The sequence below is a fragment of the Eucyclogobius newberryi genome, unplaced genomic scaffold (assembly GCF_026437365.1).
Source record: "Eucyclogobius newberryi isolate DKJ021-1_F unplaced genomic scaffold, fEucNew1.0.hap1 SCAF_13, whole genome shotgun sequence".
NCBI lineage: Eukaryota > Metazoa > Chordata > Actinopteri > Gobiiformes > Gobiidae > Eucyclogobius > Eucyclogobius newberryi.
In genome coordinates this window covers 17,700,504-17,728,466 of record NW_027315757.1, presented here as the reverse complement: position 1 = coordinate 17,728,466, position 27,963 = coordinate 17,700,504, and the positions used below count along the sequence as shown (strand labels likewise).

At 41.8% G+C, this 27,963-nt stretch overlaps 4 protein-coding genes across 4 annotated transcripts in view; 3 read left to right on the top strand and 1 right to left on the bottom strand.

The window, feature by feature from the left end:
* nkiras2 (NFKB inhibitor interacting Ras-like 2) overlaps positions 1 to 27,963 on the bottom strand; it is a 99,443-nt gene that overhangs the window by 25,544 nt on the left and 45,936 nt on the right. The gene's annotated exons all lie outside the window — the stretch shown is intronic.
* On the top strand, positions 353 to 7,728 carry odad4 (outer dynein arm docking complex subunit 4). Its single transcript, XM_072442772.1, has 11 exons — positions 353 to 507; positions 579 to 710; positions 1,840 to 1,993; positions 2,076 to 2,137; positions 2,293 to 2,452; positions 2,517 to 2,729; positions 3,426 to 3,633; positions 5,205 to 5,291; positions 6,571 to 6,767; positions 6,848 to 6,948; positions 7,663 to 7,728. Exons 1-11 carry the CDS (start codon positions 382 to 384, stop codon positions 7,711 to 7,713), a joined length of 1,491 nt encoding a protein of 496 aa, XP_072298873.1. The 5' UTR covers positions 353 to 381; the 3' UTR covers positions 7,714 to 7,728.
* cnp (2',3'-cyclic nucleotide 3' phosphodiesterase) lies at positions 12,386 to 17,867 on the top strand. Its single transcript, XM_072442771.1, has 4 exons — positions 12,386 to 12,472; positions 13,981 to 15,221; positions 15,384 to 15,511; positions 16,642 to 17,867. The coding sequence occupies exons 2-4, from the start codon at positions 14,018 to 14,020 to the stop codon at positions 17,089 to 17,091; spliced, it is 1,782 nt and encodes a 593-aa protein (XP_072298872.1). The 5' UTR covers positions 12,386 to 12,472; positions 13,981 to 14,017; the 3' UTR covers positions 17,092 to 17,867.
* The window catches only part of aclya (ATP citrate lyase a), a 47,371-nt gene continuing 43,403 nt past the window's right edge, over positions 23,996 to 27,963 (top strand). The window contains exon 1 of the mRNA XM_072442770.1: positions 23,996 to 24,033. The gene's annotated coding sequence lies outside the window, so the exon portion shown is untranslated. The remainder of the gene's footprint in view (positions 24,034 to 27,963) is intronic.

Here is a 27,963-nt window from a genome sequence, read left to right as displayed (position 1 = left end):
TACAATAATTATTGTATGAATAAATCAATACATTTCCTTATGTATCTATTGTGTAGTAAGCATTGGGTACAGTGAAATTCCAGTAGTAGTGTAATACTAGGTGAAATCATGTTGTTTTTTAGACTTTGAAGGATAATTAATTAGTTGATCCTGAAAATGCATTTAATCATTTAATTCTTAAGTATTCAATTTTCTTTAGTTTTATACTGCTGCAGTTACACAGTTTGGCCGCATGAGGCCGCAGCTTCCCCTTTTTCTACTCTGTCTTTGTTTGTTCCGTTGCTAGGAGACCACTGAGCAGAGTTTCATGCTCCTGTTTCTGGTCATTTGTGCAGCTGAAATTCAAACTAAACTGCATAACTCTGTAACTACGAAGCCAAAATGTCGGACACAGATTTAGGCACCGAGGATAAAAGCGCTAAAGGCGTTTTGTTCTCTTTGGTGTCGGACGGAGACTGGATGTTTCACAAGGGAGAGTACAAAAAGGCCATCGACAGCTACATGAAGGTAAACGTTACATATGCAGTCTGCTCCAGCTAAAACGCCACCGTCTAATGTGTGTGTGGTGGTGTTTTTAGACCCTGTCGGTCAAGCCGGACGACAGAAGCTGCTACGTTGGTATCTCCAAATGCCACTTGTTTATGGGGAACCCTGAGATGGCTTTGAGGGAAGCGGAGAATTCACTCAGGGGAGACCGGACATATTTCGAGGTAACGTTAATGTCGTCGTATTATTAGCATATTGATCGTGCTGATTGATGGAACTTTTAGTGTGTTTATTTTAAAGAACGCACAAGAACACGACCAGAGAGCAATGTACAAAACAAAAAACGGTAGAACGGGAGGAAAACAGAAAGCAAAATCAAGGCCACACTAATTTTTTCCTGCCGCCAAATGTATGCTCCAAAGGTATCCATCGATCGTGTCCATGGGAGCAGCCCTAAGGCCCAAATACATCGGTCTGAAGTCAAATGGAACAGCAATGTCAAGTAGTCAACAGCTCTTTTCGGTCCACTATTTCTTAGCAACTGGACAGTCCCAAAACACCTTAAGATGGTTCGCCTCCCACCGACCACAGCCTCTCCAACAGCTAGACTCTCCCTGTAAACCAGGGGTGGGCAAACTACGGCCTGCGGGCCACATTCGGCCCGCCGGGCCTTTCAATCCGCCCTCAGGCATCTGTCTGCACTTGTATCCTTAATAAATATGACTTGAAATGAATTAAACAATAGATTCAATAGCCTATGTTTGACAGAAAAGTGATATTTTATTTGCTATTTAATTTTTGGAATTTTTTTTTTCACACCAATGATTGCGGGCCGGCCCTCCGCTACTTGCCTGGATTCGAATATGGCCCTCGGAGGAAAATAATTGCCCACCCCTGCTGTAAACAACGAATGTCTCACACCTCTCCAACACAATTCTTTGACTTTTAGTTTTCAATCAGGGCTGTGCAATTAATCCAATTTTAATCAAGAAATTCTGACTTTGGAGGAAGAAATGTGACTATTTTGCATCAAAACGGCACTGATTAAACGTCTGTGCCGTCAATGTTCAGGAAGTTTGATATAGAAATTATTATTTTTTTGTGTTTTTAGGAGGATAAAGTCAAAACAAATTGAAAACTGAGTTAAAATACGTAAAAATTGTGGAGTATAGAAGTCACTTAACACCTTTTATCAGTCATTTTTAGTAGAATAGTGTACAGCAAAGAGCATCGAAGTGTGATTTTCCTACGCCAAGTTCTTGTCTAGTTTTCATACTGTGGAGGAGAACTTTAGATGATTAACTTTACACTTCACACGCGCATCAACACTCGCTCTTTGTTTTCCTTTTGCAGGGCTTGTACCGGAAAGCCGAGGCGCTGTATTACATGGGCGAGTTCGAGTTCGCCAAAGTGTGCTACCACCGCGGGCTCAAGATCCGGCCCGAGGTGCAGGAGTTCCGAGTGGGCATCCAGAAAGCCCAGGAGGCCATCGAGAACGCGGCGGGATGTACGTCTGCGCCACAAACGAAAAGCAAACGTCCTCCTCGGCTCTCGAATGAATCCTTTCCGTTATTGTCCGATTTGTCCAGCTCCGGAGTCGGTGAAACTGGAAAACAAAGGAGGCCTCGGCTTTTTCCGGAAGGACGACGAGGTTTGGCACCCGGCGTTACTTGTTCTTTTTCTCGATACACGCTTTTACGAGGCTTCTTTGAGCCGTCCGGTCGCACGTTACTGGTGATGTATAGAATGTTTTAGAAGAACTACGCTGCGAAACGCTCCCAAATGTCGTTGTCGTTCGTGTCGTAGGTGAGGAGGAAGTATCCGGCCACGGCGATTCAACAGATGATGGCGGAAAAGAAAGTGCAAACGACGGCGAAAACGAGAAAAAACGAGAAGAAGCACAAGCAGGTTTTGGGGGAGTTTTACGATGACAAGAAATATCTGGAGGATCTGCTGAAAGATAAAGGTACTGAAGGTCTTCTATTTACACTCGTTCGGGAGTACAAATGGACGGAAGGTTTCGCTTACAGATCTGAGGAAAGTGATCACGAAGAAAGGGCAGAGTCTCGCGGACGTGATCGAAGGCTCCCTCGGTTACCTGGAGACGTGCACCGAGTTCAGGAGCAGCGAGAAGCCCATCGCTCCGCCGAAGGTCCGGAAGCCGCCCAGGTCCAAGTCTGGGTCCAAGTCCGGCTCAGAGCACGTGCGGCTTTTCAGGAAGCGCCTGGACGAGATCGAGTCCGGTAAAGACAATAATGCATAACAAAAGCGGATTAGGGTGTGACTTTGGTGTTTTAACTCTTGTGTTGTTAGCTACAAACTTTACACACCGAGTAGTAGAACATTTTGGGTTTTTCAAGTATCACCGGGTCAAAAACGCGACTATTTTGGGTCTTAACTTGGGCTAAAACGAATCTAAATCAGAACTAAACCCTTGCTACACTAGTTTATAACGCCAAAGGAGGACAAATAATATGTAGATTAAACTGTTTGAAAACACTGATCTAGAGACATTTATTATCAATTAAATACAGTTGAGCAGTTAAAATAATAATACTTTTAGCAGGTGAGTTTTGATCCTGAACATAAATAAAGGACATCAACAATATGTAACCTTTTTTAAGTTATTTTTGAACAATACTACAGGATAGAATACATACAATCAGAAATGTTCCTTCCTCTGTGTAACTGTAGAGGTTTAGATCTAGAGCCCAAAGACCTTTTTATTTTTATTAATTTGTATTTTTTTCCAATTTTTATTTATTTTATTTATTATCATATATATTATTATTATTATTATTATTATTATTATATATTATTATAACACCTGTAATTGGGAAAAGAAGCGTAATGCCCTTCTGCGGCGCATCCCAAGCCGGTTGCGTATTCGTTTGGCCGTTATTTCAGGCCGTAATCGCTGCGTTGTGTATTTTTCTCAGAGTTGGCGTGCGGCGATGCCAAAGCCGCTCTGAAAAAGGCCGAAGACGCCATGAGAGCCGTGCGGGCCTGGCCGGCGAAAGGCGTGGCAGACAGGGACGAGTTTGTACAAATGCTGCACAGGTGCATGGGAAACGCCCGCTACAAACTCGGCGACACGGAAGAAGCGCTGGACCATTATCGCCGCGATCTGGAGCTGGCGACGCAGCGGTGAGACACCAAACACACGGGTCACAATATGGGTCACTACACGGGTCACAACACGGGTCACAACGCGGGTCACAACACGGGTAACAATATGGGTCACCATACGGGTCACAACACGGGTCACAACACGGGTAACAATACAGGTCACCACACGGGTCACAACGCGGGTCACAACACGGGTAACAATACGGGTAACAATATGGGTCACTACACGGGTAACAATACGGGTAACAATATGGGTCACCACACGGGTCACAACACGGGTCACAACACGGGTAACAATACGGGTAACAATACGGGTCACCACACGGGTCACAACATGGAACACCACACGGGTCACCACGCGGGTCACAACGCGGGTCACAACGCGGGTCACAACGCGGGTCACCACGCGGGTCATAACGCGGGTCACCACACGGGTCACAACGCGGGTCACCACACGGGTCACCACACGGGTCACCACACGGGTCACCACACAGGTCACAACGCTGGTCATAACACGGGTAACAATACGGGTAACAATATGGGTCACCACACGGGTCACAACACGGGTCACAACACGGGTAACAATACGGGTAACAATATGGGTCACTACACGGGTCACAACACGGGTAACAATACGGGTAACAATATGGGTCACCACACGGGTCACAACACGGGTAACAATACGGGTAACAATATGGGTCACCACACGGGTCACAACACGGGTCACAACACGGGTAACAATACGGGTAACAATATGGGTCACTACACGGGTCACAACACGGGTAACAATACGGGTAACAATATGGGTCACCACACGGGTCACAACACGGGTAACAATACGGGTAACAATATGGGTCACCACACGGGTCACAACACGGGTCACAACACGGGTCACAACACGGGTAACAATACGGGTAACAATATGGGTCACCACACTGGTCACAACACGGGTCACAACACGGGTAACAATACGGGTAACAATATGGGTCACCACACGGGTCACAACACGGGTAACAATACGGGTAACAATATGGGTCACCACACGGGTCACAACACGGGTAACAATACGGGTAACAATATGGGTCACCACACGGGTCACAACACGGGTCACAACACGGGTAACAATACGGGTAACAATACGGGTCACCACACGGGTCACAACATGGAACACCACACGGGTCACCACGCGGGTCACAACGCGGGTCACAACGCGGGTCACCACGCGGGTCATAACGCGGGTCACCACACGGGTCACAACGCGGGTCACCACACGGGTCACCACCGGGTCACCACACGGGTCACCACCGGGTCACCACACGGGTCACAACGCTGGTCATAACGCGGGTCACAACGCGGGTCACCACATGGGTCACAACGCGGGTCACCACACGTGTCACCACACGGGTCACCACACGGGTCACAACGCGGGTCACCACACGGGTCACCACACGTGTCACCACACGGGTCACAACGGTGGTCACAACGGGGGTCACCACACGGGTCACCACACGGGTCACCACACGGGTCACCACACGGGTCACCACACGGGTCGACGGGCGGTCAGTAACGTCTGTGTTCTATGTCGACAGCAAACATCACGGTGACCGGTCGAGGGCGCTGGACAACATGGGACGCGTGCATGCAGAGGCGGGACACTGGGAACGGGCCATCGAGTGGTGAGGAAATGAGTCACTTTCTTAGGGTTCATCTGAGTAAATGATTGAATATAATATTAATATAATAATATATGCCGAATGCACAGATTATGTTTTGTGTTTGCGAGTGTTTCAGGGCAACTGGTCATTTTATGTATTTGTTGTTTATTTCTGAACCTTTATTTAAGCCGGTGGTAACACACTGAGACCGAGAGCTCTTTTTCAAGGGTGAAAATGTAACGACACACAAAACAAAAACACGTTAACGAGACTTTAAGCTTGCGTTTAAAAGCACAGACACCTTCAGATCTAGAGCGCTCGGTCCCACGGCATGTTTAGGGTCGATGAGTGAAACGAAAACACCTGGAGGAAACCACAGCCTGCAACTCAAACCCATGACCTTCTTACCACGAGGCGCCGACATCTTAGCCCACCATGTTTGTGCACAGATCAAAAATGTAGAAAAGCTTTGATCTTTTTGACCCGCACCTAAAACACGCACCCGGGCCGACTGATACTGAATGCAGATGTATAGATTTTGTCAGAAGTATCAAAAATTTCCACACTAGTGCGAAAATATAAAAACTTTACAGCCAAAGAATGCAGTTTTTTAAATACATTTTGTAATTTTTTTTAAAACTATAAAAGGCATTGTTTATAGTTTAGGGTTACTTTTCATATTAATAATATGATATATGTCCATCCATCCATCCATTTTCTACCGCTTGTTCCCTTTCGGGGTCGCGGGTGACTGGAGCCTATCCCAGTGACTTCGGGCCTTAGGCGGGGTACACCCTGGACAGTGGCCAACTTGTCGCAGGGCCAACACAGAGACACAGACATTACAGACAGTTCGCGCTCACATTCATTCACTAGGGCCAATTTAGAGTCACCAATTTCACTTAACACATGCATGTCTTTGGACGGTGGGAGGAAGCCGGAGAACCCGGAGAGAACCCACGGTAACACGGGGAGAACATGCAGACTCCACCCAGAGAAATCATGTGATGTTGGTCTGGTCCGGGAATCGAATCCATGATCTCCTTCTTGGGAGGCAAGAGCGCTAACCGCCTTTGCCACCGTGCACCCAATATGATATATGTTCTAAACAAAATCGGTTTACTACTTACTACAATGATTACTTTTTTGAACTTGTTGTTCAAACTAAAATGTCTTTATGACAAACGTCACATCACCCAAACATTCTGCATTGATCAATAAAAGTTGAGAAAATGATCCATAAAGCTAGAAAGAACCCTGTGATTATTCTTGATCCTTCTGGATTGTTCTTTCCGTGGAGTCAGGAGAAGCGACTTCCCCTGGTCCACGAGGCGGCCGAGCGAGCCTGGATGTTCTACGAGCTGGGCTGCTGGCACCTGGAGCTGAAACGCTTCCAGGAAGCACGTAAATATGGCCTCCGCTGCGTCGCCGCGGCCGACGACGCGGGGGACGTCCTGTGGCAGATGAATTCAAATGTTCTGGTCGCACAATCTGAAGGTAATCGGCTGTTGTTTATTTCTTTCTTTGTGAAAAAGGTGAGACGTTTTGCCGTGAACGATTTTTCTGTTTGACTCTAGTGAAACTTGGCGACTGCGAGTCCTCGATCCGGCATTTTGAGAAAGCGTTGAGCTACGCCAAAAAACAGGACGATGACTCGGCCACAAACGCTATTAAAGAGGTAAATTATTATTATTAATTCATATTATTAAATTATTTTTAATTTCAATTATGATTATAATTTTATCATTATTATTTCAATTATTTTTTTTAATTATTATTTATTTGTATTATTTTTATCATTTTGTTATTATTATTATTATTATTATTTTATTGTTATTTTAATTTTACTTATTTTTACATTATTATTATTATTTATTTTATCATGATTATTTACATAAAAACAAATTCTGTATATTTTTTATGTTTCCATTTTCATTGTCTCACTAAAAAGCAAAAATATAAAAAATAAATTAATACTACTACTACTAATAATAATAATAATAATAATTAAAAAAAAAACAGGTAAATGCACTTAAACTTTCCTACTTAAAGGCGTAATGGACACAAGAGCATCGCGGCTAGACATGTGTTTGTTTATCAGCGCGACGGATCGCATCGTCTCTCGTCTCCTGTAGATTTCTGTCTCTTCTGAGCTCGAAGTCTTTCTCCGTCTTAATTTTGTCCCGTATACTGAGGGAACTATATTATGATAGATCCATGCGCTTAGACACATGGAAATGTGCTGCTCTCGGGGGACGAGCCGACGAGGCTGCAGGTGAGCGGTAGGTGCATCCTATGATTGATATGATTGACTCAGATTTGGGCCGAAAAAATTGTCCATTACGCCTTTAAAAACACATAAACACTGACATTATTTGTTCATGTTTCGCAGGCCCTGGATGAAGCAAAACGGCGCCTCACACAAAATGACGTCCCTCTATAATAATATAAACATAGCTGGTGTTTTCTTGACATTAAAAGTGTGTGTTTAACTTTTCTGTTCCGTTGTAAGGCTGGACTTTTTTTCTGTGTCGTTGTGGCGTCTGGGAAATAACAGACCAAACCATTGTTATTGGCTCGAGGCATTCCATGGAATGGGACGAGTTTGTTCTTGCCATGTTTCTTATTATTAGGCCCGAGCGCCACAAGCTGGCGAGAGGCCTATTAATCTCGTAAGGCCGTGCAAAGCACGGCTGCGAAAGTGCGCACATAGTGCGCAGGAAATCGAGCGCGAAGCGCTCGCCCACTTCCAAACACTCACTAACGCACTCCTTCACTCACGCACGCCCCGTGCATACTAATTAGTAGTAGGAAAATGGAACATTACCGTTGTAAACGGGCGAAGCCCGTGCAAAAGTGCGCACTAAACGAGCACGGTCGTCATCCCCATATAAAGCACTCATTTGCGCTAAGTAGCTCACGAATACGTTCCCCATCTCTTGCATGTTCCGTGCATATAAGCATGTAATGCAAAAATTGAACATTATTACTGTATAGAGGGCCAAAAACACAAAGTGGGCGGAGCCCACTTAAAATTAACGAAAGTACCCGTCAGTGACCAGGGACCCACACCATGAGGTAGGAAAGCGCGAGCGCTTTCCGAAAATGTATAGTTTATGATATTTGAAAAATAGGAAACATTGTTTTCGCATCGGAATATTATTCTTTCTTTCTTTCTTCTTTCTTTCTTTCTTCTCGGGACCAACCTCCCTATTTTTCACCCAGTGAACATTGACGAAAAGTCACAAAAATTTGCACACCTCTAAAAATCGTGCCTCTCTACATTCTGGCTATTTCCCTTTTCTAAAATAAAAAAAATTGGCGCATCAGGCCCCCAAATGTACCAAAAATGCATTGAGAGATAGGAAATGACCCAAAAAAAATCTGATCGTAGAATCATGAAATTTGGCGCAGAGGTAGATGGTGACAAGAGAAGTAAAAAATATTATTACGGCAACGCCGTCCACCCAACCAAATGTCGGCCATATTGGTTCAAAAATGGCTAAGCATGACTCGGGAGTTTTTCCAAACGTCGTACTTTTACGAACTCCTCCCAGGGCGTTGAAATTTGGTGAAAATGCTACTGAGGAGTGGGACATCAAAAGTTATTCAAATTACATTGATACCTGTCACGGTCTCTGTGCGGCGAAGCCGCAAACTTTAGCTAGAATTTCAGAAATCTCCCAAATTTTACATTTCTGCCGTTTGCGCAGATAAAGTCCGAATTGCGTCAAATTAGAATCAGTTGTTAAACTCTTTGCCCTAAATCTACTTGAAGTGAAATAAATTAATTTGGCGCCACAGCGCCCACTACAGATTTTATATGGAGGTTAAATGTTTAGTTTTGCGAAATTATATGAAATTTGACACACAACTCAATTTTGGCATCCCCATCAAAAAAGTCAATGAGACCCATGTCATAATTGTTATGGTTTTGCCGTAGCGATGACCGAAACCTCCCATGTTATTCCAATGGGGAAATCGCCAGAACCTGTTTACACTTTAGACTTTCACAAACTCCTCCCAGGGCGTTTGCCCTATTAACCTGAAATTTGGTGAGACTCATCTTCAGGGGTGGACCGTCAAAAGGTATCCACATTTTTATTCAAAGAGTCACGGTGTCTGTGCGGCAATGTGCGGCATCTGTGCCGCACATTTTGCCAAGAATTCGAAATAAAATTGCTTTTTGATGGTAAAACAAAGGGGAGATGATGTGACAGCGTCACAGATTCAGCAGTAGGCGTAATAAAAGGACAAGTGGGGCGCGTTAGCGCCCCCTCCTCTTGCGGCGTGGCGGCGGCGGCGTGGCGAGGGCCGATCATTGCCGCTTGCGGCTTTAATTATTATTATTCTTTCATCGTCATTTTGCCACAACTCCGGCATTTTTGACCCCCCGAACATTGATGAATGTCACACATGGGGTCATAGGTCACACATGGGGACATAGACGGCTCGGCCCAAACTCCAATAAAATGGAACTAGTCGCAACAGTGCCGACTAGTTCAAAAAAGAAAAAACATGAAACTCTTAATCTTTGGCCTAGGCACATGACAGTTGGGACAGTGATAGAGCTACCTTTGACTAATTCAAGACTTCATTCTTTTGACTATATTCTTTAGACTTAATTATTTTGACTTTATTCTTTAGACTTTATTCTTTAGACTTTTAATTCTTTAGACTTTATTCTTTAGACTTTATTCTTTAGACTTTATTCTTTCTGGCACATCTCGGGTATTTTTGACCCCCTGAACGACAGAGTCTGAGGACTACGAAACGTCTGAGGAATAAAGTCTGGCGGTAATGCAACACTCGGATGCCAACCGCCATAAAACAACAACAACAACAACAACAACAACATCAATGAAAAGTCGCGGGTCATCGAGGCTCTCTCTCTTTCTCCCTGCTCAGGTCTGCGTTCAGCACAATCTTGCGGAACTACTATTTGAATCGTAAAGAACACAATCATCAACGGTGAATTACTGAGCTTCGTTTGGTATGCGGCAGAACGCAGCAGAAAACATGGACGGGCGGGAAGGCGGTCGCTCTGGAAGCGAGAGCCATCATCATTTAATTCAGTCATTTTATTCTGATACATAAACATAGCGTGTACTTAAGTTTACTGTACACTACTTTTTTATGGCCTGGCACTTCCTCTTCTCTTTACAGCAGTCCTATATCTGTACGGGGAAGATGATTTGCATGTTATTCAGAGGGCTCTTCCAGTTCATTAAGTCTAGAACGTACTTGTATGTAAATGTGCCAAACGCTGACAAACGGCACTGAGACAAAAGCTTATGAAAATGAGTTGAATTTGCAAAGAAGCAGCTACCGTCCAACGCACAACGCCCTGATGCATACAACAAGCTGTGTGCAGTGTCTTGCCAAAGAGCGCCACGGCAGTGCCAACTTATAGCCTCAGAAAGGTTTGGACGCCTGCCTACGAGTACAAGTAATATTACTGTTACTTCTACAAACTGCTTCTAAAAGTGTTGATTACGTTTACCGGCTGTGGGGGAAGTCCTTGTGTTTCCCATGTATTAAGTTCCAAGTCTTTTCACGTCAAGTACAGCTATATACGAGCTGTACTTCCACGTACAGCTTGCTAAATGCTAAATGCTCCTGCTTTAAAAAATGTTTTTGTCACAATGATTCTACTATAAAATCAAGCACTGAAAGAACATCCATCTATCAACTAAAGAAGTGTTTAAAACTAAATACTGTTTTTCTACATAAAGTGCATATGACAGGTTCGACTACACATTTATGTGATACAAATTTAATAAAAATTTTGCCTATTTCCCCCAAGTATCGCACTTTTGGGGATGTTTATTGTAGGTGCATTTGAGTTTAAGCTGCGCCTCGTCTGGAGGATTGACCACAGTGGAAGTTTCCAATGAGAGCGTTTTTTCCAGCAGGCTCCTGAGGACCAACAGAGTTAAACCGCAAACTCTACAGATGATCTGCACTGACCGGAACTGCGCAAATGTATTCATTAAATGTATTAACCTTTAATTAACCAGCTAAGAAACCCATTGAGATCAAGACCTCTGTTACTATGGTAAATGTGGCATAAGCGGAGGTAATGTTATCTAGCAACCATATATAAACCATACTATAAACAATGGCAAAAACCTAAATTGCACAAAAGTTATGATTAGACTAATAAAATGGAATGCCAACCCCTTTATTGTATGAAATAAGTGTTTAACTTTCAGTCGTTTGTAAATTGCCTCTCAATAATGGAATGTCGCTTATTGATGACATCACAGGGCCTCTATAACTCAGTTTTACTTCCTATAATTTTAAACATTTATTTTTCAATGTATCTTTACAAACTGCCACATGACTGATGTAAAACTACGATAAATATTTACGACAGGGACGAGTTCATCAAACAGCGTAATAAACAAAGAAACATGAACACCTGTCATTTAGCACTCCTTGAAATGACAGCATAATATTTGTACAGACCTGGTTAACAAAACAAATGAGCCTTTCACTTCATTACTAATCTATTTTTTGGTGAAATTAGCCTCAGTATTGAAAAGGGAATGCCACTCCATCCCTCCCAACCTGTAGCTTTACTCGTTATATCTACCAAAGAAATTCTGGGCGCATTTTAAATCTGATAATCCTGTTTATTTCCACTTAGAGTAAATCAGACGACAAAACTACCAAGTCTCATCTTCGAAGAGTCCAGCCATTTGACAGTGCCCCAGTTTACTCCAGCTTCAGTTTTGTCCTGTTTTAGAAAAAAAATGCACGAATTCAAAGTTTTTATTCATTTATGTTTTTATTTTTTAACGTCCAAGTCAGTATGAAGGTTATTTTGTGTTTTTATTACGATTTTTTGTTTTACATTGAATTAAATGTTTTTGTTTTTTTACATCGAATTAAAGAGTAAATAAATTCGATGTCAACATTTTTATTAATTCCGTGTAAGAAAAAAAAATCATAATAAAAACACAAAATAACCTTCATAAATCAGTAAATCCCACCTCTGATCGTATGACTCAGGGGTGCAAAAACGCTCACAACACCCCCACGCGCACCGGACTTCCGCCTCTGATTGGGCGTGTCCCCCTCGCTCTCTCTGTTATTAAGCCCTGCCCACTCTACGGCACATTATTTTCTTGCAGAGGAAACGCGCGTGTGGTGGATCTGCCTTGTCACTGCTCGACAAACGCGTGGTGTCACAACTGGTAAGCCCCTTTTGCGTTATTTTTTAGACGACAACGACCTCTTTTACACTCGTTTTAAACCTTTTTGTCCCCGCGTTGGCTCGCCGGTTTTGTGTCACTTTCGGACGCGACGCTAAAATTGGGGTCTAAAACGTGGCATGTGCAATCTAGTGTTTTTTTTTGTTTTGCGCCACTCCCCGCGTGCTTCGGCATCAAACTCCTTCTTTACAACAATGCGCAATTATTAAACACATTTTTTATTTTTTTTTTTACAACACGGCGTGGTGATAAATCAATTAAGGAAACGACGCGTTATTTTGAGTTTTCGAGGCGATAAACGTAAATTAAATTCGCCCTTTTTTTGTCTTCTTAATCCCGTGACAGACTTTTGGTTTCAGTTCATGTTTTGGCCAAATAAATACGCTTTTATTTTTGAATCGATTACTTTCCCCTATTTCGCCGCTGCCCTTTGTTTGCAGATTACCCACAATGCCAGTGCCCCCCCCTTCGCGTTTTTTTTTTTTTTTTATTACGACAGTTTTTTGCCAAGATTCTGCCCCAGTGTTTGGACAGACGCGAGTGGCACTAAAAATACGCAGTTAAAAAAAAAAAAAAACGATCTCACGTGACATTGCAATAATTTACAACATTTTAAACTTAAATATTAACTCTGAGTTGTGTTTTTTGTGGTTGTAAAAGAGCAACTTTGCATTTGATGATAAAGGATTCTGAATTTACATATGTATCACTTCCTCCTTTTTGTGAATTGGGTGCAGACAAGTGGTTTTTAATCTTTATTTGGGATTTGTTTGGACTTTTATTGGAGTTCAGTACGTTTTTTAAAAAGTGTACTTGTTTATGGATGCATCAGTCTAATGGTCCACTCGTACGACAAAATCCTTCTATTGCAGCGTCTTTAATGAAGATCGTCACATTGTCAGTGTTTTGGTTGCGTTTAGACTATTCTCACATCTGCGACTGACTTCTTCTGTTTGTAGGGTGCCTTGTAAATGACACGCGTTCCGCTGGTAAAAGTGGAGTTGTTGGAAGAAATGGCAACTGCCAAAAGGAGAAACTATCGCAATAATTAAACATCACATGGTTCCGTAAAGTTGTGCAACTTTAGATCTAAATCTGTCAGTCTTCCTCACACTGCGGCCGACGTTTACAGTAATCTTATTGAATTATAGCTACAAACTTGAGTAGCACAAAGTTGATAAGAATATGTTGTACATGTGTGTGTGATTTTCAGTTCAGAACTCAAAATAATTTTGACGCTTCAAAAGACATTTTACATTTTTTCAATCAAAATATCAGAATAACCAATTTTAGTCAATGATTCACTTTATTTGAACAAATCTATCTTAAAAGCCTTTTGTTTTCCTATTATCTTTTTTATATGGATTATGCAATAGAAAGTCTCACATGAGTTATCGTCAAATCACGTGACTAGGCGTGTGACTATAAAACGTGTGGAAACAAAATGTTGGCTCTTTTTCTCGTATTAATTCTGCTTTGTTTTGTTTTAGGTGACGGTTTGTGTCTCGACTTGCACGATTAGACAAAATGGACGCCGAGCAGAGTGTGGAAGGAGCCGACTCTCCACAGCAAGAAACCCAAATCCAGAAAGACGTGACCCAAGCGGAGAGCCCGGCCGAGATGGAAACGCCGGCCGCTTCTGCCACAAACGGAGAGCGCGAACATGTTAATGGCCACGCTGAGGATGAAAACGAGGCCGAACAAGCAGAAGGCGACGCCAAAACCGAGGAGACTGTTCCCCAAGAAGATCCAAAAGCAGAGCCGGTGCCAAATGTCCACGATGAGGATGGAGTGGAAGCAGATGCAGGCAAAGAAGCGGAAAATGACCAGATTGAGCCAGAGAAGCCGGTGGAGACGCCAGTAAATGAAACAGCACCTGAGCCGGCCGTGGCGCCAGAACCGGTCGAAACGCCACCGCCAAAAGAAGAGAAAGTGGCTGAGAATGTTGAGGCGCAGAAGGAAAAGGAGCAAATGGCAGAGTTGGTGAAGGGAGGAGAGACTGAGGCGAAGGAGGATGGCAAAATGGAGGATGGGGCTAAGGGCGCTGGAGATGAGAAAAAGAAGAGCGACAATGCTAAAGAGTTGAAAGAAAACTCTGACGCTGTTGAAGTTGAAGTGGCTCCTGCTGCTGCAGCTGCAGAGGTCAAAGAGCAAGAAGAGCCGACCCCTGCCCCCGGCTCTTTAGCGTTCCCCATTTTAGAGCACGACAAAACCAAAGAGGCCTTTACAGCCGCGCGCACCCTGGTGGTCCTCAGAGGTTTACCCGGAAGCGGCAAGTCGTTCCTCGCCCGCGCCATCGCCGATGCCTACCAAGACCAGTGCGCCGTCGTCTCCGCGGACGACCGCAACGCCAAGGCTTTCGACGAGGTGATCGTGGCCAAGTGCGGCGGCGACACGTGCCCGGCGCTCGTGGTGGTGGACGACTTGAATCACACCCAGGATCGGTTGGCTCAGTTGCGGGGGATCGCCAAACAGCACAACCTGGTGGCCGTCTTCCTGGAGCCGCGCACGGAGTGGAGACGGGACGCTGCGCAGCTCGCAAAGAAGACCAAACGGGGGCTCGAGCAGGCCAAGCTGGAGGCGATGAAAAAGGCGCACGAGGAAATGTCGGTTCCTCTGTATTTTGGGTGGTTCCTTTTCTTCACGGTTCAGGACAAGGTCCGGGAGACGTCAAAGAACTTTCTCAAAGCGCTGGAGGTGTTGGAGAGCTTCAAGAAGCACACAAGTGACTGTAAGTAACTGTTTAAACTGTGTGCCATATCAGTCTCTGCCTACAAACATGGTCTAATATTTTACAGTCCACTTTTTGGTACTAGATGATTTATTCAGTGTTAATTGTGCCACTGTTCCTTCAAAAGAGTCTTTGAAATGTATCATTTTATCTTGTTTATAGTCCGTGGTGAGGGGGAGGAGGAGGTAGACCTGGAGCAGTACTTTAAAGCCAAAGGAACCCTTCACTGCACCGCCAAGTTCACAAACTACGGCAAAGCGGAAGGGGCCAAAGAGTACGCCGAGAAACAAGTGAGTGCAACAATAAACCGTGTAAACGACAAACCTGTGACGACGTCTGAAGAGTTTAGACGAATGAGTTTCCTCCAATCTTTTTTTTTTAAAAGCTGGTCAAAGCTGGCCTAATTTTGAAAGTACAATAATAAATGATTGGTGATTTATGAGGCCAGAAGTGTGTTTCCAGTAACCCGACCGGCCTGATTTTCAAAATAAAGAAATCCCGACCTTAAACATTTTATTGCATTTTTACTGGCCTTATGTTTCGAGAGAATCAAAAGCTGCGGGGAGAAAAAAATAATCTGTAGGATCGTAAGAAATTAAAATTGCTGCACTTTTTATTTTTGTTTTACCTACGGGCTCATCCATGTCTGCATAACCTGTGAGGATTTTAGAATATTTAAAAAATGTGTATATATATATATATTTATATTTTTTATAAAATTTCGACCTACCTGAATTTTTCAATGCCTCCGGAAACGCACTATTTTATTTGGCCTGAAGATTGTAAAACTTTCATTATAACCAAAATGTATAGCTCAAGATTTAGTTTATTTGTAGGGCACAATTCATACACAAGACATTTCAAAGTGACTCAAACAGGGAAACAATGCATTAAAATCACAAAGACATGACAGAAAAACCTTCATTTCTATTGATTTCAATTTAACTCTTTCAGACACTCCTGACGCTCTTTCCCATATTTATTTGACATTGCCAGCGTGTCGGGCATCTCCTGGACAGGTGCATCGCTTTTAGATTGATGCTTTCCCGTCCCTAGACGTCAGCGCGCTATCAGCCTCCCAGAGCAGTTTCCCCAGTGGGTCAAATGTAGCAAATTAAAGTAGGACTATGCAAGGGTTCAAATTTTGGTCGAGATGACAAAAGTAAATACTCGGGTCTTAATTGAAGTTGACAGTCGATTGTCAATAAAATCCTGTTTGGAGTAAAACATTTGACTATTTTACTGAAATGGCACTGATTTTTAAACCTCTTTACCATTTTATGAGCAGGCATTGTTTTAGAGTGAGATGATACATTTGTCATTGCTCAGCTCTATAACTGACTACTCTTTTGAATCCTAAGCTTGATAATCTGATCATCATTGAGCTGTGACTTTAACTGGTCCTGGTGCTCTTCTTCAGGTGGTGCAGGATCTGTACGGCTCCGTCTCTGAACTGTCCCTGACCGCCCTCTTTGTCACGCCGCGCACCGTCGGCGCTCGCGTGTCTCTGTCTGACGACCAGCTCCAGCTCTGGCCTGACGACGCAGAGAAGGAGGCCGAGCCCATGGTCCCGGGCGCCAGTGCGTTGCCCCGGGGCAGCCGCGCCCACGTCACCCTGGGCTGCGCTGACCTCATCCAGCCGGTCCAGACGGGCTACGACCTCCTCCAGATCCTCCTGCTCCAGAAAGACGGCCAGCAGGAGCAAGCGGAGATCGACTCTGGCACGGTCACCTACTACGGGGAAGGGAGGTGGTATCTCGCCCTCAAGGAGCCAATCAGTGCCACGGCGTGCTTCTCCAGCACCTACAAGCCCAAAGCGCCGGGCCCGGCCAAAAAGGAGAAGAAAAAGGCTAAATGCACCATTCTCTAGAACCGGGGAAACGACCCGGTCGAGTCTGCGGAAAGGCCAATGCGTTTGTGCAGCGACATCACAAACGCCAAACCATAAAATGTGCCTTTTTGTCAATATTTCGACCCACGATGCCTTTTTCGACCATTTTCAGGCTTGTCGAAACTTCTTTGTCGTTCCCTTGTTCACCTGCAAGTCTTGTGAGCCGCTTTGTTTGTGTATTTGGCACTGCGATTACAACTCTAGTGTAGCTATCTCACTCACAATATTACTCTAATAACCTGTCGGACAAGCCTTTCACGTCACATATTTAGCGCTCTGCGTCGTAGATCGTGTCATGTTACGCTAGTGGTCGAAACGGATCAAGATTTGTGATTTCTGTGGCAGCTTGGGAGGCGAGGGGGGAGTAACCCGCCGGTAGCACTTGGGCCAAAGTTTAAGTTAAAAGTATTCGAAACGGCCTTACGATATTGTAGGACCTTGTTTTGTAAAGTCTTTGCACTGCCTTGTTAAAGGGACATTTTCGATTCCTCGCGTTGCAACATTGAGCACTTATGAAACGCTGCGACGTCTTTAAACTCGGGCGCGTCACACCGTTTTCCACGGCGCTTCAGAAGCCGCGCCGTTTCCCCCGTAGACGATGAAATTGAATGCGTTTTATACTTTCTGAACGCCTCTGCCGCCTCTTACTGTTGTCACTGCTGGAAAAGACGAGGCCTTCTTTGTAGTTCTTATCAATCACTTTTTGCACTTGTTTAGTACACTTCATAATAATAAAAAGAAGTTGCTTTGCTCTACTGACGGCTGTGTGTTTCTTTAAACTTTTGTGTTCGGTTATGTGAGTGTTGTGCGGTAACTGATCAGTATAGGGCTAATTTACTGGTCCAAAACATGCCGTGAGCTGAGAAAAGGTTTAACGACTGAATTTGAGCCGTAATTCCTTAAATGGTGTGTAAATTTTGTGTAGTTGGAAAAACGCTTCACTTCATAATTGTGCTCCTCCACGATCCTCAAACTGCTTCACTTCAGCTTTGTCAGTGTCAAATTTGGCACAAATCTTTTCGTCACGAGACTACTTTATAAGCAAAATGATCGTCAGTTGCAGGCCTAGACCAGTATCAAAAATAAGTTGGGCTTTGAGGTTAAATTTTCTTTAACTTCTTGCTCCTATCGGACAAAAGTGGGAGTCTATTACATAAGTGGGAGACTAATCTTACGTAAAAATGACATTGCAAACTTCTAGAGTAAAATTAAGTGGTTTTTAGTATCCTGTTTTAATAATTGACCCAAAGACGCTGTGTCTGAGTACTTTTGTTTTGATAAAGATACATTTTGATGAGCTGGTTAAGAGGCCTTTATTTTTTTGATAAATCTCAGTGAAACCACAGTTTGCACTTAAATGTTCGTTTTATTTATAACTAGTATTGATTTGCGGAGACTAGAAAACTGACCTATCCAGGCCTTATGTTTTGTACCCATTGGCCAGCAGAGGGCGCCCATCACTTAGTTTGTCATTACCTCAGCTTCTTCAAACCTTTGTGTACATGCTCTAAATATATTTGTACTCGTTTCATCCAAAGTGCACTGAGCTAAATATAACCAAGGACAATGACGCCGTGTGTCCATGAACATGCCACTAAATGACCCAGAAACCATCTTGCTGACCTTTGCACCTGTGTGTGTGTCTGGTGCATGGATCTATTATATTATCTGGTGTGTTTGCTGTGTGTGGTGTGTGCTTTTCTATTGGCTGTGCGCAGATAAACAAAAGCTTTTAACCAATCACAGAAGGCCTGATTACCCCGTGCGCTTTGTACATGGTCAGTTTGGGCATTGATTTATTAAATTATCGTGGTGTTCTGCACGTTTAAATATTTGCAAGTGTTGTTTAATGCAATTTATTTGAAGCAAAGATTTATACTTTTAAATGAACATGTTTTTACTGCACTGCCCAAGGACAATATAATCCCAGTGGGTATGCAACTAATGAATTTATACTGAATAATAAAGTGCACGGTGGCAAAGGCGGTTAAAGCGTCTGCATGTTCTCCCCGTGTTACCGTGGGTTCTCTCCAGGTTCTCCGTCTTCCTCCCACCGTCCAAAGACATGCATGAGTTAGGCAAAATTGGTGACTCTAAATTGGCCCTAGTGAATGACTGTGAGCGTGAACTGTCTGTAATGTCTGTGTCTCTGTGTTGGCCCTGCGACAAGTTGGCCACTGTCCAGGGTGTACCCCGCCTAAGGCCCCAAGTCACTGGGATAGGCTCCAGTCACCCGCGACCCCGAAAGGGAACAAGCGGTAGAAAATGGATGGATGGATGAATAATAATTGTATTCTTCAAAAAATCAAATCATCAGATGTGAATTAATTAAAGGTGACATAAATAAAAACTGAGTAAGTCCCTAGAGAATGATGAAATAAATAAAACATAAAAGATAATGAATATTCCTGTTTATTTTTTATATTATACACTTCCCATAGTAGAATCACCACACTCTTGCCACTCTTGGTTCTGGAATAAAAATTGTCCATAATTGTCCATAACCGAATTTATATAAGAAGACAAAATGGACTCAAATACTATACATTTAGAGCAATGAATATGGTATTTTCATGGAATTAGAATCAAGTTTGGACGACTCTTTGAACTAAAACACAATTAAGATAAATATACTTAGAATGTAAACATTTTTATCACAGAATTGCAATTATTTTTAGGTTTATAATTGCACTTCCTGTTTGTAATCAATGACATCACACTAGGAAATTACCCAGCAAACACTGGGCAAAAACTTGTCTCTTGTCACAATTTTTAAAATTGGACAAATAAAAATATAAGAGAGCAACTTTATTTTGTTCAATTAATTGTTTAGGGAGTCAAACAAGTTCTTGACTCTTGACTGAAAAAGTTTCTTTGTGTAAATTAAGCATACATTTTGACTGAGAATGGGAATGAGTGTCCCTAGTGTGATGTCACATCACACTAAACGACAAACGTTTTCTCCACAAATACCTGCTTGATTGGTGTGAAACTATAATTCATATCTACAACAGGTATAAATACAGCATATAAAGTAAAAATTTGAAAATCGTCAAAACCTGTCATAGGCACTTTAACGGACCCAAGTTTTATTTTTTATTTTTATTGTTTTTTTTTTTTTCATTCACCGTTATTCTTTTTTGTAACATATTTATTATTATTATTATTATTATTATTATTATTATTATTATTATTTTCCTTTTAACGGACACAGCAAGTTTTTTTAATTGTTTTATTTATCTATTTATTTTTGATTCATCGTTATTATTTTATTTATCATATTTTTTATTTTTTTTATTTTCAACGGACACACAGCACGTTTTTTTACAAATTGTTTTATTCGTTTTGATCTATTTATTTTTGATTCATCGTTATTATTTTTTGTATCATTTATTCTTATTTTATTTTTATTAATTTCCTTTTTATTTCCTTTTAACGGACACATAGCAAGTTTATTATTTTTTTATTTTTCATTTTTTAATCTATTTTTGATTCATCGTCATTATTTTTTGTATCATATTTATTTTTATTTATTTATTTATTTATTAGGCCCGAGCGCCACAAGCTGGCGAGAGGCCTATTAATCTCGTAAGGCCGTGCGAAGCACGGCTGCGAAAGTGCGCACATAGTGCGCACGAAATCGAGCGCGAAGCGCTCGCCCACTTCCAAACACTCTCTAACGCACTCCTCCACTCATGCACGCCCCGTGCATACTAATTAGTAGTAGGAAAATGGAACATTACCGTTGTAAACGGGCGAAGCCCGTGCAAAAGTGCGCACTAAACGAGCACGGTCGTCATCCCCATATAAAGCACTCATTTGCGCTAAGTAGCTCACGAATACGTTCCCCATCTCTTGCATGTTCCGTGCATATAAGCATGTAATGCAAAAATTGAACATTATTACTGTATAGAGGGCCAAAAACACAAAGTGGGCGGAGCCCACTCAAAATTAACGAAAGTACCCGTCAGTGACCAGGGACCCACACCATGAGGTAGGAAAGCGCGAGCGCTTTCCGAAAATGTATAGTTTATGATATTTGAAAAATGGGAAACATTGTTTTCGCATCGGAATATTATTATTATTATTATTATTATTATTATTATTATTATTATTATTCTTCTTCTTCTTCTTCTTCTTCTTCTTCTTCTTCTTCTTCTTCTTCTTCTTCTTCTTCTTCTTCTTCTTCTTCTTCTTCTTCTTCTTCTTCTTCTTCTTCTTCTTCTTCTTCTTCTTCTTCTTCTTCTTCTCGGGACCAACCCCCCTATTTTTCACCCAGTGAACTTTGACGAAAAGTCACAAAAATTTACACACCTCTAAAAATCGTGCCTCCTTACATTCTGGCTATCTTCCTTTTCTAAAATTTAAAAAATTGGCGTGTCAGCGCCCTCAAATGTACCAAAAATGCATTAAGATAGAAAATGACCCAAAAAAAATCTTATCGTAGAATCATGAAATTTGGTGCAGAGGTAGATGGTGACAAGAGAAGTAAAATATATTATTACGGCAACGCCGTCTGCCCAACCAAATGTCGGCCATATTGCTTAAAAAATGGCTAAACATGACTTCGGAGTTTATCCAAACGTCGTACTTTTACGAACTCCTCCCAGGGCGTTAGCCCTATTAACCTGAAATTTGGTGAGACTCATCTTCAGGGGTGGACCGTCAAAAGTTATCCACATTTTTATTCAAAGAGTCACTGTGTCTGTGCGGCAAAGCCGCACATTTTGCCAAGAATTCAAAATAAAATTGCTTTTTGATGGTAAAACAAAGGGGAGAAGATGTGACAGCGTCACAGATTCAGCAGTAGATGTAATAAAAGGACAATTGCGGCGTGGCGGCGGTGTGGCGAGGGCTGATCATTGCCGCTTGCGGCTATATTTTATTATTATTAGGCCCGAGCGCCACAAGCTGGCGAGAGGCCTATTAATCTCGTAAGGCCGTGCGAAGCACGGCTGCGAAAGTGCGCACGTAGTGCGCACAAAATCGAGCGCGAAGCGCTCGCCCACTTCCAAACACTCACTAACGCACTCCTCCACTCATGCACGCCCCGTGCATACTAATTAGTTGTAGGAAAATGGAACATTACCGTTGTAAACGGGCGAAGCCCGTGCAAAAGTTCGCACTAAACGAGCACTTTACATTGAAATTTTAAATATGGGAGATTCGCGGTCGTCATCCCCATATAAAGCACTCATTTGCGCTAAGTAGCTCACGAATACGTTCCCCATCTCTTGCATGTTCCGTGCATATAAGCATGTAAGGCAAAAATTGAACATTATTACTGTATAGAGGGCCAAAAACACAAAGTGGGCGGAGCCCACTCAAAATTATCGAAAGTACCCGTCAGTGACCAGGGACCCACACCATGAGGTAGGAAAGCGCGAGCGCTTTCCGAAAATGTATAGTTTATGATATTTGAAAAATGGGAAACATTGTTTTCGCATCGGAATATTATTCTTTCTTTCTTTCTTTCTTCTTCTTCTTCTCGGGACCAACCCCCCTATTTTTCACCCAGTGAACATTGACGAAAAGTCACAAAAATTTGCACGCCTCTAAAAATCGTGCCTCTCTACATTCTGGCTATTTCCCTTTTCTAAAATTAAAAAAATTGGCGCGTCAGCGCCCCCAAATGTACCAAAAATGCATTGAGAGATGGGAAATGACCCAAAAAAAATCTGATCGTAGAATCATGAAATTTGGCGCAGAGGTAGATGGTGACAAGAGAAGTAAAAAATATTATTACGGCAACGCCGTCCGCCCAACCAAATGTCGGCCATATTGCTTCAAAAATGGCTAAACATGACTTCGGAGTTTTTCCAAACGTCGTACTTTTACGAACTCCTCCCAGGGCGTTGGCCCTAAAAAGCTGAAATTTGGTGAAAATGCTACTGAGGAGTGGGACATCAAAAGTTATCCAAATTACATTGATACCTCTCACGGTCTCTGTGCGGTGAAGCCGCAAACTGTAGCTAGAATTTCAGAAATCTCCCATATTTAAAATTTCTGCCGTTTGCGCAGATAAAGTCCGAATTGCGTCAAATTAGAATCAGTTGTTAAACTCTTTGCCCTAAACCTACTTGAAGTGAAATAAATTCATTTGGCGCCACAGCGCCCCCTACAGATTTTATATGGAGGTTAAATGTTTAGTTTTGCGAAATTATATGAAATTTGACACACAACTCAATTTTAGCATCCCCATCAAAAAAGTCAATGACTCATGTCATAATTGTTATGGCGTTGCCGTAACGATGACCGAAACCTTTCATGTTATTCCAATGGGGAAATCGCCAGAACATGTTTACACTTTAGACTTTCACAAACTCCTCCCAGGGCGTCAGCCCTATTAACCTGAAATTTGGTGAGACTCATCTTCAAGACCATCAAAAGTTATCCACATTTTCATTCAAAGAGTCACGGTGTCTGTGCGGCAAAGCCGCACATTTTGCCAAGAATTCAAAATAAAATTGCTTTTTGATGGTAAAACAAAGGGGAGAAGATGTGACAGCGTCACAGATTCAGCAGTAGGCGTAATAAAAGGACAATTGGGGCGCGTTAGCGCCCCCTCCTCTTGCGGCGTGGCGGCGGTGTGGCGGCGGCGTGGCGGCGGCGTGGCGAGGGCCGATCATTGCCGCTTGCGGCTATATTTTCCTTTTAGTTCTTCTTCCGCGACCGGGCATCCAAGTGGGCGGGACCTCCACGTCAGACCAATCGGGAGTGAGCAGACATCAGCCCAGCGTCTCACCAGATCCAGCGCCGGCACAAAACCGCGGACGCGCCGCTCTTCCCCCCGCACCTCCCCTCTGCTCCTCTCCGCGAGACGAGCGGACGAGACCCAGGCCGAAGGACACGCACCGCCGCCCGGTCACGCACACGCACACACCCCGCAGAGCTGTCGGTGAAGCGGAAAGTCACCGTAAACAAGGTAAACAACGTCACGACTGCCACGCGCGTGCAACTTCTGTCTACTGCTTACTTTCTGCGCAAACGCAATAAATGTCTTTACAAACCTCATTCATCTTGTGTCATGTTAAGTATATTTGGAAATGTTTGTTCGCCTTTTAATTTTGATTATTTTTTACCTTGAGTTTATACTTTGATTTTCCTCTCGATTTTGTGACACGTTTCCTCGTCTGACTGGTTTGTGAATGAATGGACATCACCAGGATCAACATGAGTCACTATAAAGCTATTATTGTTTAGTCCTGGTTTAGTCCTGGTTTAGCCCTGGTTTAGTCCTAGATTAGACCTGGTTTAGTCATTTTAGTTGGATTTATTCTTCGTTGGTTTAATTTAATACCTGTTTAGTCCTGGTTTAGTCCTGGGTTTGCCCTGGTTTAGTCCTGGGTTTGCCCTGCTTTAGTCCTGCTTTAGTCTTGCTTTAGTCCTGCTTTAGTCTTGGTTTATCTAGTCCTGGTTTATCTAGTCCTGGTTTATCTAGTCCTGGTTTATCTAGTCTTGGTTTAGTCCTGGTTTATTTAGTCCTGGTTTAGTCCTGGTTTAGTCCTGGTTTAGTCCTGGTTTAGTCCTGGGTTTGCCCTGCTTTAGTCTTGCTTTAGTCCTGGTCTGGACATAATCAATAAAAACACAGGGGGAAAATACCAGTTGGCGACAGATCTAATTGTAAAGGAAATTAATTGTGTTTTTCTTTTTATTTAATTTCCATATTCTGACTTAGAATTTTTACCAAACATTTTAACTATATGAAGTATATATAAAATAAATAGTTCATGTCTATTCGAGCTTCTAATTATCAATGAAACCAGCCTGGTCGTCGTGGTCTTTTTGTCACACCGTTGTTACCCTGTGTGTCATTGTTGACGCAGAAGGTGGAGTTGTTGTGATTTTGGCTCCGCCTCCACAGGGCCATCCGTCTTATCCCGTTTCCAAATGTCACGGCGAAATGTAATGGCTATTAAATGTCATCGATCCAGCTCCAAGTTTTTGACACCTGAAAGTGGATGACAAATAAACACGGGGAGAGAAAAAAAACATACTGTTGCTTGAATTCATTTGAAGTAAGTGTTGTGCTTGTGACTCGTGGTTGTGACTCGGTGTCGTCCGGGATCAATATTAAAGGGTCGTCATGACAGTCCAATTAACTGGACTAAGAAATGGCTCCGTTTGGTGCCAAGGACCGAAAGCTATTTTTAGCCTCGCACCATGAGGCTTTTAGCTTAATGAAGTGCAGCGCGATATGGACTGTAACGAGATTTATTATAGTGACAGACGTAATAGTATTGTGTTATTTTTTTTTTTTTTTTTTATGTAAAGATTAGTTATTAGTTCTGTATCTCAAAATGATGTCACTGCGAGAGGTTAAAGTGTCGGATAAATGTGAAATGACAGCAAATTTACATAGGATTTTTGTGCCTTATTTTTGTAAGTTATCTCTTTTTGGAGCATTTCAAAAAAATTATAAACAATATATTAAAATTTTTTTTAGTAGTTGTTGCAGTTTGTTTTTTTAGTTCTGTATCTCTAAATGTTGTCACTCCGAGAGAAATGTGCCAAATATATTGCTAATTGTATTCATTAAGGTTTAAGTGTCAGATAAATGTGAAACATAGGTTTAAAAAAAAAAAAAAAATTCTTCCCCAAATGACTTCCCATTTTTTTAAATTATAAACAATATACTCAATATTTACACATTTTGGCGTTACTTCAAATCAACATTCACAATTATTATAACACCAAAATTTTGATAATCTGTCCATCTTTGAGTAGTAACAGTAGCAGTAGCAGTAGCAGTAGCAGTAGTAGTAGTAGCAGTAGTAGTAATAGCAGTAGCAGTAGTAGCAGTAGTAGTAATAGCAGTAGCAGTAATAGCAGTAGCAGTAATAGCAGTAGCAGTAATAGCAGTAGCAGTAATAGCAGTAGCAGCAGTAGTAGTAGTAGTAACTGTCATTGAAATACATATTGTTATTGTATTGGGCCGACTACTTTTAAGATCGGTCTTTTAATTAATGAGTTGTTTGTCCCTTGCTGGCTCCTTGTGTAATCAAACACACAATTATAGCTCTTTAACTAATGAACATGGAGTGAAATAAATTGTTTTTGCGTCAGACAAATGCCGTTGCCGGGCTAAACGAGGGAGATATTTCGACTCGGTTGAGTGACCAGTGGATATTTGGCTTTGTTTTGAAAAACGCTGGTCATTATGGATTGGAACAACAGGGTCATTTTATGAATGGGTGTGCGTGTGTGTGTGCGCGTGTGTGTGTGTGTGTGTGCGCGTGCGCGTGTGCGTGCGTGCGTGTGTGTGACTGCTTGGCTCGGGGGTAAAAGGGGAAATGCTGTTATTGCACGGTGGATGAGAAGTACAGAATAAAAACTGAACCGGAGTGAATTAAATATTTAAAATGCTGCTATAGTGTTTTAAAGACGAAGACTATAAAACTATTTTGTTGTTGTTTTTAAGTTTCCGATGAGCTGTATAATTACATTTGCGTATTATGTATTGTTTTTGTTAGATATGACAGATTGGACGACTCATTGAACTAAAATGCAGCTAAGATTTTATATATTTAAGATTTTGCTCAAAATAAAAAAAGATCCTTGAATAGCACATTTTTTAGGTTAATAATTTCACTTCCTGTTTGTAATTGATGACTTCACACTAAGAAATTAATCCTTCACTTTTTTTTTTGAGTGACTTTATTTTGGTGAATTAATGTTTGAAGAGTCAAAGTAGTTTTAATTAGTGTAAATTATGCATTCACTTTGACTGGAGTAAACGTCCCTGGTGTGATGTCACTTCCTGTCATTTCCTACAGATTTTTCAACTTCTCTCATCAAATACCTGCTTGATTGTTGTGAAACTGTAATGTATATGTACAAAATGTATAAATACACCAAATAAAGTCAAAATTAGAAAACTGTAAAAACCTGTTAAAGGCACTTTTAAGTATATTCAAGAACGTTTGTGGGAATACTAAACTGATAGAAGAATCCCCTAGAGGTCAATGTCTGAACTACAGGTTAATACACGGGTCACAGGATAAACTTATGCTACTTAAATGATTGTTGGTGATTTGAAATTGCGATTCGAATACAATAAATTGAACAGACGTGACTTTTACTAAACTGAAACGACTTTAATCTCTGACCATAACGTGGTGTCTGATAACGCTCTAGGTTATTACGACCAGATAAAGTATGCGACGCAGTGTAATGATGTCATGGTGTGACTGGAGGCGAGTCATTCAATCACAATAACACCAAGGTTCTCCATCTGACACACGGTTTTTAAGATTGATCGATAATCGTGATGATTCAGGGCACAATATAATCTTTAAAGACCAAAACATGATTACTGTGACAGTTTTAGAAGCGAAATAAAGTGTTTTTTAGTTCAATATACAGCCCAAAATATAGATCTTAATAATAATAATAATAATAATAATAATAATAATAATAATAATAATAATAATAATAATAATAATAATAATAATAATAAGTCATTTTATTTAATCTGCCTGTTTTTGTCACATTTATCTTTATTTTGTCTTTCAGGAAGGTAATTTTTGTAAAGCCGCTCACAAACTTGATGAATTTAAGATTTCACTGTTGTTTGGTCTTAGTCTAAATAATCGCGACTATCATTTCCCCCCACAATAATAGTAACAATAACATTTGATATCGTGACATCCCTAATTTAGAGGTTTATTCATTTATTTTTTAATTTGGGCCAGGTTTGACTTCTGCATTAAACTATGAACATATTTCATTCAATATAAGTGAAGTAATTGTGTCAAAATGTAGATTCAAATACGTAAATAAAATCTTAAAAGCCATATCCCATAATGCAATAATTTCCAATATTGCGCCAGTCCAAGTATAGTAAAAAAT

Coding starts and splice junctions, on each gene's coding strand:
- odad4 (XM_072442772.1), top strand. CDS start 382: ATGTCGGACACAGATTTAGGCACCGAGGATAAAAGCGCTAAAGGCGTT. Junction 2,730..3,425: donor CCTGGACGAGATCGAGTCCG/GTAAAGACAATA, acceptor TATTTTTCTCAG/AGTTGGCGTGCGGCGATGCC. Junction 6,768..6,847: donor TCTGGTCGCACAATCTGAAG/GTAATCGGCTGT, acceptor GTTTGACTCTAG/TGAAACTTGGCGACTGCGAG.
- cnp (XM_072442771.1), top strand. CDS start 14,018: ATGGACGCCGAGCAGAGTGTGGAAGGAGCCGACTCTCCACAGCAAGAA. Junction 15,222..15,383: donor CAAGAAGCACACAAGTGACT/GTAAGTAACTGT, acceptor TCTTGTTTATAG/TCCGTGGTGAGGGGGAGGAG. Junction 15,512..16,641: donor AAGAGTACGCCGAGAAACAA/GTGAGTGCAACA, acceptor GCTCTTCTTCAG/GTGGTGCAGGATCTGTACGG.